The sequence below is a fragment of the Convolutriloba macropyga genome, chromosome 3 (genome assembly GCF_964194025.1).
Source record: "Convolutriloba macropyga chromosome 3, txConMacr16.3, whole genome shotgun sequence".
Lineage (NCBI taxonomy): Eukaryota > Metazoa > Xenacoelomorpha > Acoela > Convolutidae > Convolutriloba > Convolutriloba macropyga.
Genome location: NC_134470.1, coordinates 37,436,113 through 37,451,595, shown reverse-complemented (window position 1 = coordinate 37,451,595; position 15,483 = coordinate 37,436,113). Strand labels below are relative to the sequence as shown.

At 35.0% G+C, this 15,483-nt stretch overlaps 3 protein-coding genes across 10 annotated transcripts in view; 2 read left to right on the top strand and 1 right to left on the bottom strand.

Annotated features, from left to right (window-relative positions):
• LOC142336181 (uncharacterized) overlaps positions 1-15,483 on the top strand; it is a 545,590-nt gene that overhangs the window by 44,652 nt on the left and 485,455 nt on the right. The window lies entirely within an intron of this gene.
• LOC142336180 (MAP kinase-activating death domain protein-like) overlaps positions 1-15,483 on the bottom strand; it is a 178,553-nt gene that overhangs the window by 64,268 nt on the left and 98,802 nt on the right. For 5 of the 8 annotated variants that reach the window (XM_075384803.1, XM_075384810.1, XM_075384809.1 and 2 more), the window contains 3 exons: positions 13,657-13,683; positions 13,469-13,510; positions 5,448-5,628 (listed from right to left, as the gene is read on the bottom strand). In XM_075384803.1, the coding sequence (XP_075240918.1) occupies positions 5,448-5,628; positions 13,469-13,510; positions 13,657-13,683 (250 nt within the window). The remainder of the gene's footprint in view (positions 1-5,447; positions 5,629-13,468; positions 13,511-13,656; positions 13,684-15,483) is intronic. The other 3 variants (XM_075384806.1, XM_075384805.1, XM_075384808.1) reach the window with 3 other exon arrangements.
• On the top strand, positions 1,338-4,959 carry LOC142335807 (uncharacterized). Its single transcript, XM_075384135.1, has 4 exons — positions 1,338-1,360; positions 1,898-2,012; positions 3,659-3,711; positions 4,932-4,959. Exons 1-4 carry the CDS (start codon positions 1,338-1,340, stop codon positions 4,957-4,959), a joined length of 219 nt encoding a protein of 72 aa, XP_075240250.1.

The following is a 15,483-nucleotide window of genomic DNA, read 5'->3' as shown; positions in this document are numbered from 1 at the left end:
ATGTGACTAAAGGTAAAATAAATTTAAACAAACAACAACACAACACATCAAAATGACTTCAAGCTTTTTTCGACCACAAAAAACTAGCAATATTGTGAGAAAACAGTTCAAGGAGCTCTGTGCTGAGTTTTAGTACATCGTAAACAATATTAGTCCAAGACACGCTGAAAGGTTTAAAATTGTAAGACAAAAACATAGCAGAAAGAAAATAGCAGATAGAAATTGACAGAACTTTTCGAAGTGTCTTTGTTTGGTGCGAAAATTCTGCATATTTGGTTAGATTCTATAACTACTCAATTCAGCTTCTAAACTGATAGCTAAACAGAGCCGGTAGATTGCCGGAAAAAAGCGGCCGTTGACGCACATTGGGATTGAAACATAAAAAAGAAAAAATAGGAGATAGAAATTGACAGAACTTTTCGAATTACCTTTATTTTGTTGCGAAGATTCTGCATATTTGGCTAGATTCTAAAACTATTTAGTTCAGCTTCTAAACCGATAGCTAAACATAGCCCGTAGATTGTCGGAAAATAGCCGCCATTGACGCGCTTGATGCACATCGGGATTGACACAGAACAAAAAGAAGAGACAAATTGACCGAATTTTTTTCCAGCGTCAAAAAGTGTGGTAGTTCGGCATGCAACTTCAGTTATATTCTTAAACTACACTTAATTTAGCTTCTAAAAAGAAAGCTGGTTACCTTAATACTAATTTCAGCCAGCAATCGCTCTAAAGAAATTTAAAAAACCTAATGCACTATTACTTAATGACCGGGTTTTATCGATTCACACCGCTTCTTTTGATTTTGATCTTTTGACTTTGACCTTATTCACTAGATTGTTTAACTAAATCCGCAAGAGAATTAAAAATCCATTCAATGGAAACAGTGAGTCCCGTAAGTCAGAAGTCAAGCCTGAAAATCTTGACTTAAGTACAACGAAAAATGTGATTAAAAGATAAAATAAATTTAAACAAACAACAACGCAATGCATCAAAATGACTTCAAGCATTTTTCGACCACAAAAAACTGGCAATATTGTGAGAAAACAGTTGAAGGAGCTCTGTGCTGAGTGTTAGTACATCGTATAAAGCAATGAATTTTCAATTGTTACTTTAAAAGCATAGGCTACTTGAAACTTGAGGCCAAAATTGTTAGGAGAGACAAAAAACCTCAAAACAATACAAAAAATCAAAAGCTTTTGATTTTAACGAAATTAGAAAAACTAGCAAAAGCAAAAAGCATAAAAAGATCATTTGAAAAAGAGAAGTTTCAAAATTCTTTAGTTTAAAATTCTAGAAATTTAAATTTTTTTTTGGACCACCTCGGGCTGGACCACATGCCCCCGTTCAACAGCCATAGGTATTACGTTGCGTTACCGTTGTGTTCTTTTTCGGATTTGATGACTCGCATAATTAATGAGCGCTAAGACTTGTACAGACAACGAAATTTTGTATGGTGTCGTAGCGTAATACATGTAGTACGTTAGGCTGCATTTTAAGGAGCGTAAAAAGAGTGAAGCAATAAGATATGGAGGGAGAGGAAACAGAAAAAGAAAGAAGGGAAAATAACAGAATAAAGAAAGAGAAAACAGACAGAAAGGAATGAAAAAAGAAAGATACGAAAGGGTGGAACGAAACAGAAGACAAAAGAAAGACAGAAAAAAGAAAAAATGCAGCAAAAGAGAACAGAAGAAAAAGAGAGCAAAGAAAGACAGACAAGAGAAAAGAAAGAGAAAAAAGACAGAAAAGAATGAGAGAAAAACAGGAGAAAACGAGAAAAAAAGACAGGAAAAAAGACAAAGTAGGAAGAAAAGATAGGGACAAAAAAGACAAACGAAAAAGAGAAAAAAAACAAAGAAAAAAAGAAGAGCAAGAGAGAAGAAAGAGAGCAACACAGAAGAGAAAAGAAAAAACGATGGACAGAAAAGGAAGAGAAGCGAAAAAGAGAAAAAATCGAGAAACGAAAGACCGAAAAAAAAGAGACAAAAGACAGAAAAGCAAAAAAGGAAAGAGCAAGCGAAAAGAATGAAAGAATACAATAGATAAAAGAAAGACAGAAAAAACAGAGAAGAGCGAGAAAAGAACAGAAATGAAATAAAAAAACGAGAAAATAGGAGATACGACAGAGGAACCAAAGAGAAAACGAATGAGATCAAAGAACGGCAGAACGAAGAACAGAAAAAAAAGAGAAAAGAAAGAGACAAAAGCAATAGAGAAAAGAGAGAAACGAAATACAGAAAAAAAAGAGAAAAACAGAACCGAAGGAAAAAAAGACGAAAGAGAGAAAAGAAGGCAGACAAAAAAGAACAGAAAATAAAGAAAGACAAAGATAAAGAGAGAGAGACAGAAAAAAAGACAAAAAAATTAAAAGAAGCAAAAAAGACAGAAACGAAAGAGAAAAGCAAGCACGAAAAGAAAGACAGAAAAACAGGCGAGAAAATGAAAAGCGAAGCTAAAGAGGAAAAAAAGAGAAAGGATGAAAACAAAAGAAAGGCAAAAAAAAACAGAAAACAAAGAGAAAACAGAGAAAAGAACAGCAGAGAAATCAGCAAGAAAAGAAATACAGAAAGGAAAGAGCAAAGAACGACAAACTAAAGAGAGAAACGAAAGAGGAACGAAAAAGAGAAAAACCATTGAGAAAGGCAGAAAAAACAACACAAAAGAAAGATACGAAAGAGAAGAGACAGGAAAAACACAAAAAAAAACAGAACAGGAAAGAGGCAGAAAAGACGAACAGAAAAAAATGAGAGAAAAGAAAGACTAACGAAAGACAGAAAAGAAAGAGCAAAACAAGACAAAAAAGACAGACAATCAAGATAATAAAGAGAAGCTAGAGGAACAAAAGAGTGAAATAGGATGAGAAAAAAGAAAGCCAGAAAATAAGATCAGAAAAGAAAGAGAAAACAAAGCGAAAAGAAAGCAGAAAAGAAAGAGCAAAGCATGAGAGAAAACACAAACAGAAAGGAAACAAGAAAGAACAACAAACTAAAGAGGGAAACGGAAGCGGAACGAAAAAGAAAAAAATGATTGAAAAAAGGCAGAAAAAAACAAAAGAAAAGAAAGAGAAAAGAAAGAAAAGTGACAGGAAAATGACAAAAAAACAGTATACAAAGGAGGCAGAACAGAGGTTCAGCACAAAGAGAAAAGAAAGACAGAAACAAAAGAGAAAAGCAAGAGAGTAAAGCCACAGAAAAAAAATAAAACCCGAAAAGGAGAGAAAACGAGAAACGAATAACAGAAACGAAAGACGAAAACGAAGACGAAAGAGAAAAGCAAGCACGAAAATAAGAGCGAAAGACAGGAAAGAAATACAGAAAGGAAAAAGAGAAAAGCAAAAGAGAAAAGGAGAGAGAGGGGCAAACAAAGACAGAAACGAAAGAGGAACGAAATAGAAAAAAAATGAGATAACAGAAAGGCGGAAGAAAAAGACAGGAAAAGAAGCCAAAAGAAAGACAGGTAGGAAACACAGAAAAGAAAGAGAGAAAAAGGCGAGCAAAAAGACAGAAGAAACCAAATAGAGCGAAGACAGAAAAAAAATGAGAGAAAAGCAAACATAAAGAGAAAAGCACGGGAAAAAATACAGAAAGGAAAGAGAAAAGAAAAACAAAGCAAAACAAAAGGCAGAAAGTAAAAACTAGAAAAAAAGAATAGCATAAAGGAACAGAAAAAAAAAGAGAAGAGAAAGATACAGAAGAGAAAAGACAGAACAGAGCGACAGAGAGAGAGAGAAAGAAACAAGAGAAAAGGAAAACGAGAGAAGAAGATAGAAAAGAAACGGAAGAAAGAAACGAAAGAGACAGACACAGAAACGAAAAAAAGGAAAGATAACCAAAAGAAGAGAAATCAAAGAGAAAAGAGAAACGAAGGAGAGAAAGAAGGAGCACAAAAAAAAACAAAGAGAAAAGAACTTCCTTCGAGAGTAAAAAAAAGAATTAAATATTCGCAATTAACTATTCATTCATCTGGAAAAAAACCTAGCAACAAATGATTCAGTTAATTAAACTTCAGTTGTTGAAAACTATCATGAGACAGAGATCAAGCAAAACTGAAAACAATTGATGATTGTCTAAAAAATCAAATCGGTTACGCAATTATTTTGCTCAAAAACTTCCGATTAAAAGCATCGCAATAATTTGTGTTCAGAATAAAAAAAATAAAAACAAAAACACGTCCCGCCACTTTACTATCTAGCTAATTTGAATTTATTTAAATGGACAATTTTGCATTTTCGATTTCCTTTCGTAAATTGACCTTTACTTAGAGAAACTTCATTCTGTCAATATCCGTGATGCATAAGTACATTTCATCAAAGGACTATTTTTGTGTAATAATTTTTCACACATAAAGTGATCGACTCCTTTATAATTAGCAGGTTCTCAGTCATTGAGAAACTTTTGAAACCGCAGTTTTTCGGTCGTTGACCCTTTTGGCACAGGTAACTTTTCGGTCAAAGAATGATTTACGGTCAATGACATATCTTTACATCCGCTGCTACTCAATCATTGAAATTTATGGTAAAGGTAACTTTTCGGTAAATGACTTTTTGGCAATGCCAGCTTTTCGGTCATACGCAGCTTTTCGGTCAATGACCATTTTTGCACTATTCAGTCATTGACCTTTACGGCATAGGTATCTTTTCGTTCATTAACTTTTTGGCAAGATCAAGTTTTCGGTCTTGACCTTTTTCAAAATACATACAAACCAAAATGCTTTGCTGTACAATTAAGAGGCCTTAAAACATGTGAAGATTAGGAGCTTAAACATGGGTATTCGAATTACTTCTAATATATAGATAGAAAGAAGATAGATAGTGACAGGAGAAAGATATGGAGCACAAACAATTGTGAAAAGAGGGAATTGGAGAAAGTAGAAACGAATAAGGCGTCAATGGACAAAAATCCCGATAAATACGCGGCTCATTTGTTTCTTAGCTCAACTCATTGCGCTTCTGCCTCCTAACTCACAGAGCCCGGTTCGAATCCGACTGTTACCAGTCGCTTTTTGCCAAAGAACATGTTTAGGGGCTGTTAATACATGTAAAGATTAGAAGCTTAAACATGGTGCCTTTTATGATGACACTGAATTAGTATATAGATACTGCGCCCCATTACAATTCCCTTTCTTTGAATCGTAAAAAGCCAAGAGGTGGTAATGGTTCGCTATCGCAGCTATTTAAAACAAAACTCTCGCTTCTACCACATAAAAATTGTTGAAGACTTTTTGAACTTGCTATTAGCCAGATAAAAGTTTGCGCTGAAATTCTTTGGCGAATATCAAGTTTGTAGTTAGATTTTGCTGCGGAACGAGTAATTACACTCCAACATCAAGTAACGTCACTAACACCGCCAAATTTAAGACAGCGTTTAAGTAGCAAATAATAGCCTTTGAGAGGCTGACAGCGGCTAATAAACATCAGGTTCAAAAGACGGCTGATATTAGGAACCCACCTGGTCTTCCAAGAAGTCTTTGGAAACCGGTTGGTCGTTATTGTTTCCCACTTTTCCAACCACGTACGCCCTCAAACTCTCGTTCTCCAGCAGTTTTTTCAATTTTTTCAGGGCGAAGAAGCCGGGGGCCTGTCCCTCCATGCAATTGGTCACCACTTCTGAGAGGAACTGTTGGTTCTCACTACATACAAAACATAGAAAGCCTTCAATGAGCGACTAAAACCATTGGAAATACTCTAATTCAGAACACGGTACTACATCTACAATGGTTAAAAGCATCCAAAATCAACAAGCAGCTCAAGCGGTCCAGCTTGCAACTCTTCATCCACTACAACATATTACAACTCACGTCTTGTAAAATCTTAGGATCATTTCAATGGCAGAAATCGACCTGGAATGTATTACGCAATGATACTAACCTATCCTGAAGTGCTTTTACTTTTTTAGAAAATTCCAAAATATATGAAAAATTGTATTTAAAAAAGGAGCAACTTTGGCACATTTTCACTTGGCTTTTCATATGAAATTGCAGCGAATTGACTTCAGCAGCTTAGAATTGCCAATGGGTGAGCAATATAGAACACGCAAATCTGAAAAGGATGCAAAAGATACAAAAATCTGAACGAGCTAAAAGAAAACAGAGCAAAAATAATTACTTAAAACTCGTTCGAGAGCAATTAAAAACGAAGCTGTTCCACCTGTGCGTTCGGGAACAGTTCCAAACTTTTGACCCTTCATTCAGTCAGAGGATAAGCTCATTAAGCATCTTCAGATGCCGTCATTAGCGTTAATACAGAAACCCGAGGATTTTAAGTAAAGAAAATGAAACAAAACATATCATTGCACGTTTCAACTGAATTTACGCAGTAAATTTCTCAGTTTCAAGACAAGCAACGTAGATCACGCAAAACTTGAAAAAGTCCATTGAAAACGACAAAAAACGGTCAGAGGAAATTTGTATAAAATTACACAAATAGTCTTGAACTTCATTCGAGAGCAATTAATCACAAAAGTAGACATCGCCTCAAGTATTTGAGCATTCAGGCCAGTTAAGGAACTCTCTATCCACCTGAGTTACTAAGTAAATAAAATTAAGGTTCATTTTCTGTCGTAAATACACGTGGTAAATTGACGTGAAAGCTCAAATGTGACGAAGTACTATTTCATCGTTCAATCACACATTTTAAAGAGGTTACTATTTCACGGGGCTCCAATTTTCTCATTGAAATTTTAAGATAACAAGGAGGCTCGTTAATGTGCGTTCGCACATGATGTTCCGACCCGAGCTCATCTACATTTTTTGACTTATTTGTCAACCAAATGAAGAGATAACAAAAATAGATGTTTGAATTAAAAAAAAACAAAACCTAACTACTAATTGTATTAAATAATGCCATGCCTCATTACAGCGCTCACGAGATCTGCCATTAAGAAGATTACGAGAAAAAAAAACAACGAACAACAAAATAAGCAAAAAAAATTTTACGGCAGAAACCAAATATCTGAATTAAAAAGCACCTAGTAACAACGTCAAAATGCAATCAGATAAAACCTTAACTGCAAAAACTTAGTTTTTCCTTACTATAAAGCAGATGGATGTCTTCCTTAATGAAACTAGGTAACAAGTCCTCAAAGAGAAAAAGAAATGAGGTTAAAATCAAAAATCCAAAAATTTTTAAAAGTCTAAAAAGCTTATTACAAAATAATTCTTGATCAATTTACTAAAAAGTTAGTATGAAGCCAATGGGACCTGTTTTTGGTTAGACTAAGCCATAGGAACGGACTAAAGACACAGAAAATCTCAAAAAAAATACGAAAAATTTGCAAAAACACAAATTATTGGAGACATTACAATCATTAGCTAATATCTGAATGTTAAGTATTTTTATTTCAGTTTTTATTTATACTAATTCAGCTAAAAGTTTACTGAAAGAATAAAAAGGTTCATTCGGGCCACATTTGAAAATCATTGGGATCTGTTATTACCTGAATGTGCTAAAAGAAAAAGAAAAGTAAATACACCACTCACAAAACTTTTATGAAAACACATATTGTCCAACAAACAAAACATCAGTTACGACATATTATCAGAAGAAATTTTAATTTTTGAAATTCAAGGAATTGGAAGGGACCTCTCAATGAGGAGAATAAGTTACAAGTTGACGAAAAGAACAACAAAAACTGAAAAGTATGGAAAACCTTTGACAACGTATATCAAAAATTTTAAGACTATTCGCAATAAATTGACTCCTTCGGGTAATATCATTCATTTACTCGTCATTTACAAGTTTATGAGACCGGTCAGAATTTTACAGCTCTCTAAAGATTAAAGAAAAAAGTAAAAACAGCAAATTCAAAACATTAAGCGATAAAAGTGTCGAAGCCATTAGAGAATGAACTTTTCAGTAAAAAATTTTCTATTTTGAATTAATTTTTTACAGCAACGTGACTGTTCTAATTGTTACAAAATGACTTGAAAAACAACAAAAATAAACAAAAATATTAAAACCACAAGTTTTTGAGAAAAACCCTAGTATCAAAGCCATTAAATTTAATAGCATTCAACGGAATTAAAAAAACACGCTAAGTTCTGCCTCGACGGGAAAGCAATGATATCTTCATTCATATGTCATCGATAATTCATCACAATAAGTCGTATGGCAATGAAAAATACATTAAAACCACGAAATTTTTGAGAAAATATGTATTATCAACGTCATAAAATTCATTAGCTTTCAACGGAAGCCATTAAAAAGGCTAAATTATGTCTGGATAAGACGACAGATGTTTCTTAACCACAATTGATCAGTAAGACATTACAACATATCATTGACTATAAAAACAACAACAAATACAGGCAAAATCCAGAAATTCAGTAGAAAAGTGCGATAAGTGCCGAAGCCATTTAAACCAATAGCTTTTCTCCGAAAATTTTTTCTACGATCCATTGAACATCTTCTCTAAGCCAATGGGAACTATCAATATTGCGGTAATGTAATAAGATTTCAAAAAGAACCAAAATTACGAAAAAGTGTTCAAAAAATAAAAAAGAATTATCTCGTCCATCAAAGGAAGACAACCAGTAGTTGGAAGATGAAACCGCCAACTAGATAATTTTTCTTGAAGTAAAAAGGAAAGTGGTTCTGTTATTTCCGAGACTGATATACAGTTCACAAAAATAAGCTTATGGTTGTTTTATGTTTCAAATTCAATTCTATGTTTCAAGGTTGTTTAAAATTTCAAAGTCTTTACAGACATTATTTTTACAGCTTTCAACGGAATTCAATAAATAAGCTCAGTTATGCCTCGATATGAGAGCAAGAATGCGTAGATAATCAATAAGACATCACAATAAGTCTTATGACTATGAAAACAACTACAATTACAGGCAAAAACCAAAAATTCTATAAAAAAGTGCGAAAAGAAAGTGTCGAAGCCATTTAAACCAATAACTGTTCTCCGAAAACTTTTTCTACGACCCATTGAACGTCTTCTCTAAGCCAATGGGAACTATCGATATTGCGAAAAGGTAATAAGATTTCAAAAAGAACCAAAAATTACGAAAAGAAAATCAAAATATTAAAGAATTATGAAAACTCGTGCACCAAAGTCAAAAAAACCAATAGTAAGAAGATAAAACTGCTAACCCGATAAATTTTCCATGAAGTAAAAATGAAAGGGGTTTAGTCATTACTGAGAAAGACTTACGGTTCACGAAAAAAAGATTAAGATTGATTAATATTCAAAAATTCTTTTAAAAAATATTTTTTAAAACTAAGAGCCATTAAATTCAATAGCTTTCAACGGAAATCAAAAATTACGCTGAGTTATGCCACTAGTGGAGTACAAGGATGTTTATGATGCATAGGTTATCAATAAGACATCACAATATTTCTGATGACTATGAAAAAAAAACAAATACAGGCAAAAATCAAAAATTCTGTAGAAAAGTGCGAGAAGTGTTGAAGCCATTTAAACCATAAGTTTTTTCTGTAAAAAATTTGTCCATGATCCCTTGAACGTCTTCGCTAAGACAATAGGAGCCATCAATATTAGGATAACGTGATAAGATTTCACAAGGAACCAAAAATACGAAATGTCCAAAAATGTTAAAATTTTTTTTTTGAAATCTTGTGGCATTGAAGTCATATAACCAATAGTTGGAAGATACAACCGCCAACGAGATTAATTGTGGTTACAATAGGAAGGAGAGGGTCCATTAATTACTAAGACAGACTTACAGTTCACAAAAATAAGTTTATGACTGATTAATATTAAAAATTTCGATAATTTATTTTTAAAGTCTTAAGACTTTAGCTGTCCACTCAAAGCATTAGATAGGTTCACTTAATGCTCATTACGAAATCTATTGCTTTTTTAGTCAACGAGTTTATGCCATAGGATTCCAAAAATATAGTAAAACCTCAAAAAGAAAATCAAAATGCCATCTAAAATTACGAATACTGAGATATAAAAAAAACATGAGCGATTGGTTGGAAACGAATTTTTTGTGCATTGGGCTTCATTTGACTGTATATGTGGTTTGTCATTAACGGAACCTCGATATAAAGTGACTAGTCTTTAGGTAACTTGAAAATTACGGTAAAAGTTAACAAAAGTGAACCAAATATCCCGTGTTCACATGAAAGTTTAAACCTCGATAACTCCTCGAAAAAAACGAAATTCAAAAAAATCTTTTTAATTTCGAATTCTACGGTGAATGAGTTTTTTAATGATACCACTCACATTTCTCTACGATGAATATATCGATCGGCCAAATTTTTCAGAACAAAAAAAACCCATTTGAGTATATAGTTCCTCCTCCCCCCCCCCCCCCCCACAAGTGGGTCGGAACAATAAGTCCTCACAGGTCAAAAAGAGATTATTCAACCAACACAATTTTTAGGAACCATCTTGCAAATACAGCTTAATTGTTTTATCCAATAGAACATTTCAGCAGCCAAAAGAATCTGCCCTTCACGCAAATATACTCAGCCTTTTCAGTAGCTTCAGTGATTTGACTTTTGCACTACTGACGCTCTGAGAGATACCGAGAAATTACAGGAATGGAGGGGGGACTGAGGGGGTCATACTATAAAGACTAAGAACTGTCCTTCATGAATTTATGCCTCATCAAAACAGTTTTGGTGAATCGCATACTTAGACTAGCAAGGCATAAGGCTCTAAGAGAGCTGCTCACCCAGTTCTTTTCCTCTGGGTTTTACCTGTTTATACCCTTTTTGAAGCCGAAAAATTAAAACGGTCAAAAAAAACCTGCCCCAGCGAAAACCCACATAAAAAGCCACAGGACTAATATAATTGTTGGAAACTTCGTTTGAGTGCAATTAAAAAATTTTGTGACAGGAGTAACTTAAATTAGCCACGTTCTTCCCCCAGGGTTTATTTCGTGTGTGTGTGTGTGTGTGGGGGGGGGGGGGACTAAAATCCAACCTCACCTCCTCGTGGTAGTCCCTGGGGAGGCAGTTCAGGCTACTCCTGAGAGTTCATTCTCTCGGAGGAGCCGTAATCAATTGCTGAGCTAACGAAGCCATGGTATGCAAGAAAGCAATGGCAAACTACTTGCATTATTCTGCCAATAAAATTCATGAAAGTTGCAAAAAAGACTCGGAAAAACAGTGTAAATGGAAATAGAAGGTATCAAACCTCTATAGCCTCGCTCGGTCAGACTTCTGTTTCATCCGAGGACAATTCTGACCGTCATACAAGCAGGTCAAAAAGAAGTGCAATGAGGAATACACCAAGTTTTTGGAAGTAAAATGCAAAGAAATCGAAGAAAGACTTCTTGTAAACCCAGCTGAAGTACACAAAAGAATTAAGGAACTCTCAGGAAAACAACGCAGTTCCCGCATGATTAAAAATGAGAACGGGTTATTGCTCTTAGAAAGCAGTGAAGTCAAAGAAAGATGGCAGCAATATATCAAAAAATTGTATGACGATCCAAACAGAAGTGAAACAATGCCCTTCGTTTTCGAGGAGCCATTAACAGGACCACCCATACTCAAAGATGAAGTCTGGTGGGCTATGAAAATTGCAAAAAAGAATAAAGCAATGGGACCTGATGGCATTCCGATAGAAGCGCTGAAAGCACTGGAAATGATGGGAATAGACTTAGTGCATCACCTGATTGATCGCAATTACGAAACAGACGTTGTTCCTGATGAAATGCTCAAGTCTGTTTTTGTCACTTTACCCAAAAAGCCTGGTGCTCCAGAATGTGAAAATTTCAGAACAATTTCTCTCATGAGCCATGCTCTAAAGTTACTGCTGAGAATTATGGTACAAAGAATTGAAAAGAAAGCCCATTTTCTAATCAGCGAATAGCAATTCGGATTCATGCCAGACAGAGGCACGCGAAATGCCATTTGATGTCTAAGAGTTATTGCAGAGAGATTGTTGAACCACCAACAAAACTTTTTGTCTGCTTCATTGATTTTGTTAAGGCTTTCGATAAGGTTCAACACAATGAAGTTTTAGAAGCACTTGATGAAGCCGGCATCGATGACAAAGACCTTCGCCTTCTACAAAATATCTATTGGAATCAAAAAGCAACGGTGAAAATTGGTGACGAGGAAACTGATGCCTTTGACATCAAGATTGGCGTCCGACAGGGCTGTGTAGCTTCCCCAATTCTGTACAATACCTTCAGTGAGCAAATAATGAAGTCAATAGAAGATATGAAAGGTGTCAGCATTGGCGGAATGAACATTAAAAATCTAAGGTTTGCAGACGACACAGCAGTTATCGCAGATTCGGAAGAAAAACTTCAGTTGTTAATGTCAACCTTAAAAGATGCATGTGACAAACATGGGATGGAAATTAACACAAAGAAAAACAAAACCGAAGTAATGGTAATTTCCAAGGAACCAGAAAAGTACTCAATATATTTGAATGAAGAAAAGATAAATCAAACAGAAACCTTCACTTATCTTGGGACGCTTGTAACCGAAGATGGAAAATGTATAAAAGAAATAAAGAGTAGAATAGCCCAGTCAAAAACTGCCTTTACTAATTTGAAAAAGATCCTGACAAACAAAAAAAGTTCCTTTCAAAACTAGAGTTTTACGTTGCTACGTCTGGCCGGTACTTTTGTATGCATGTGAAACGTGGACACTCAATTTTGAGTCGAAGAAGCTCCTTGAAAGTGTTGAAATGTGGTATCTCAGGAAAATGGAGCGCACATCATACACAGCACACAAAACCAATGAGTTTGTTTTAAGTAAAACCCAGAAAAACCCGATGATACAGAGATATTGAAACTAGGCAACTTAAGTTCGTTGGACATGTTGTCAGAAATGGCGAATTGGAAGAAAGCATTCTTTCCGGATGCATCAACGGAAAAAGATCCAGAGGAAGAAATAGAAAGACATATCTGGATGGTATCTCGGAAAAAGTAGGAAGAAGTCGAGCCGAGAGCATAAGAATCGCAAGGAAACGAGAAGAATGGAGACTTTTATGGAAAGCCTATGTCTGTGACCAGACACGGCACTAAAAGAAGAAGTGTGTGTGTGTGTGTGTGTGATGGGGGGGGGTGTGATTTACGCGCCTGTTCTCTAGAAGCCATTCTTCAAGTTAGAAATCGCATTTTCTCGAAGAGTACACAGTTAGAAGTCGCGTTAATTACATCGTGATTGAACACCATAGACTTGTGATAGTTTGGTGTGTGGTCATTTGTCAATAGATTAATTAGACTAAGCATCTCTATTTCCGCATTTTATAACCTGAACAGAGCTTTGTCGATCACTTCAGCTCGTTCGATCACAAAACGGCAAGACGGTCCAGTTCGGAAAAAAGCTCCACAGTCTTGAATGACCACTTTCAAACTGCTATAGATAAAATACATCCGCAGCCTCTTTTCATGAATATCATTTGAAGTACGCCTACATTACAACAACAAATTTTGATTTACAACTACTGCTACCAAATAAGTAAACAGTCTTTAAATAATGATCCACGACCACTACTCTGTGTCTACACTACATACTACACTACAGTACACTCACATATCGTTGCCCAATATCTGTTCCAACAACTGGCCCGGGTCTCTAGCAAACATCAAAGAGCAGATGAGAAGATATTAAATATGATGATGCAACCCATAGCTAAACTATCTAGCTCAGAAATAGTAGACAAGATGTTCGGAGAATAAACGAACAAGATTTAAGATGCAACGTAGAGAATAATTGGTTACCTTCTCAGTTTTCCTGCGTTATTTGACCTGCAATGAATAATAAAGTTCAGATTGGCTATCTCTTCTATACCCAATCTGTCAAAATACGGAGGCCTCCAACTTTTTTTGCTCTAAAAGTGTATATTTCTGGGGCAGTTAGTAAAGACTTGTTAATTCTCGTTATCTGTCCGTGCATTTCCACTTGCTGTAATTGTGTTCAAGAAAAAGCAAAAACATAGCCGGCAGATTGCCGGAAATTAGCCGCGATATACGCTTCAAGCCTTCCATGGATTTGAAGCAACTAAAAAAGATAGACAGATTGACCACCAGTCCTTTAATAGACCACTAGACTTTTACACACATACGCTCTATAAGGAAAAAGCCCTAAGGGAGCTTTTTCAAAAATAATGTTCGAAACCATAAACTCAAGACTCTAATAATCAAGAATTAGGGAAAATACGTTTGGCAATACTTAGATGCACACTATTGATCTTTAACGAGTAAATTGTCATAAAATTTAAAGTTTATTAAGTGATTTCACAAGTCATTTTTTTAAGTCAGGTAAGTTTTTAGTAACTTCACCACTCTAAGTACTTGAAGGACTACCAAACGCGGCTAAGGGCCTCTAATGAAACTTGATGCCCGCTGAGCTGAGCTGTTTATCCCGTTTTGAAAGCTCTAAGTCATGAAAAGTCATCAAAGTCATGAAAGTAAGTGCAAGACGAAACAAAAATCTATTATACGAAGTACGAAAAAAGGAGCGCTATAATAGCCGCCTGGAATTGCTGACGCGGCTATTAATAAATTCTTTATATTTGGAATGCATTACTAAAAACACATATTACTAAAAAGATTCGTCCCCCGGTCATTGCATTAGCAGATATTTGACTTGAAGATAAAGGAATTGGCAGGAAATAGGCAAAAATCGACTTTTCCCACCGCCAGTTTGCTTCTATTCCACTAGTCTATGGCTCGATCAAAAACCATCTAATGCACTATGACTTAATGACCGGTCTTTATCCCGATTCTTCTGATTTTACTTTTTACACTCCAGTTATTCACTACATTGTGTAATTCAAGGAGTAAAAAAATTAAAATCCATTCAGTTGAAACAGTGAGTCAGGTAAATCATGAGTCGAATGTGAACGACCTCAAATAAAACGAAAACCGTGATCAAAAAGTTAAACGAATTAAAAATATAGGACAAGTCCCAAAATAGAGTACGAAGCATTGAAATAACTAATAACCTGACAAATAACAATATTACAACAACAACACACCAAGACATTCAACAAAAGCCCTTGACCCACCCTGTATGCACGAGAACGAAAAAAATCTAAAAACCAATTAGAGAATTTTTTTGCAAGAATTAGCGTTTTGAGAATCACCAAAAAATAAAAACCCTTTATCAATAAATCAACTCCAAGCACACTTCAATTGAGTTCAAAACATAACGTTTTGAGAATTAAAGACAAAAGGCAGAACATGGCAAATCATAGCAATCTCTGAAAATCAGTGACGTCAAAGTAAGAGAACCTCATAACTACATAGCAATATCCTTAAACGTTAGTCGAGAAACTGGCAAAAATAACACCACATTAGGGCCATGAGAACCGTTACTTGGTAGACTAAGCGATAAACACACAAGAAAAAACATGCAAGAACAAAGAAAACCAACTTTTGGAAGGTAAAAGGTGTCAAAATAAAAAACAACTCATATTAGCTTCAGTGACTAATTAGATTCACAAAAATATTTTCAGCAACCGTAAATTAAGACATTCAAGAAAGCACATGACTATATGCTTAAAAATCAACAAAAAAAAAACAATTACAAAACTTCTTTTCCCA

Coding starts and splice junctions, on each gene's coding strand:
- LOC142335807 (XM_075384135.1), top strand. CDS start 1,338: ATGCCCCCGTTCAACAGCCATAG. Junction 1,361..1,897: donor CCCCCGTTCAACAGCCATAG/GTATTACGTTGC, acceptor AGAGCAACACAG/AAGAGAAAAGAAAAAACGAT. Junction 3,712..4,931: donor AAGAGAAAAGACAGAACAGA/GCGACAGAGAGA, acceptor TTTGTTTCTTAG/CTCAACTCATTGCGCTTCTG.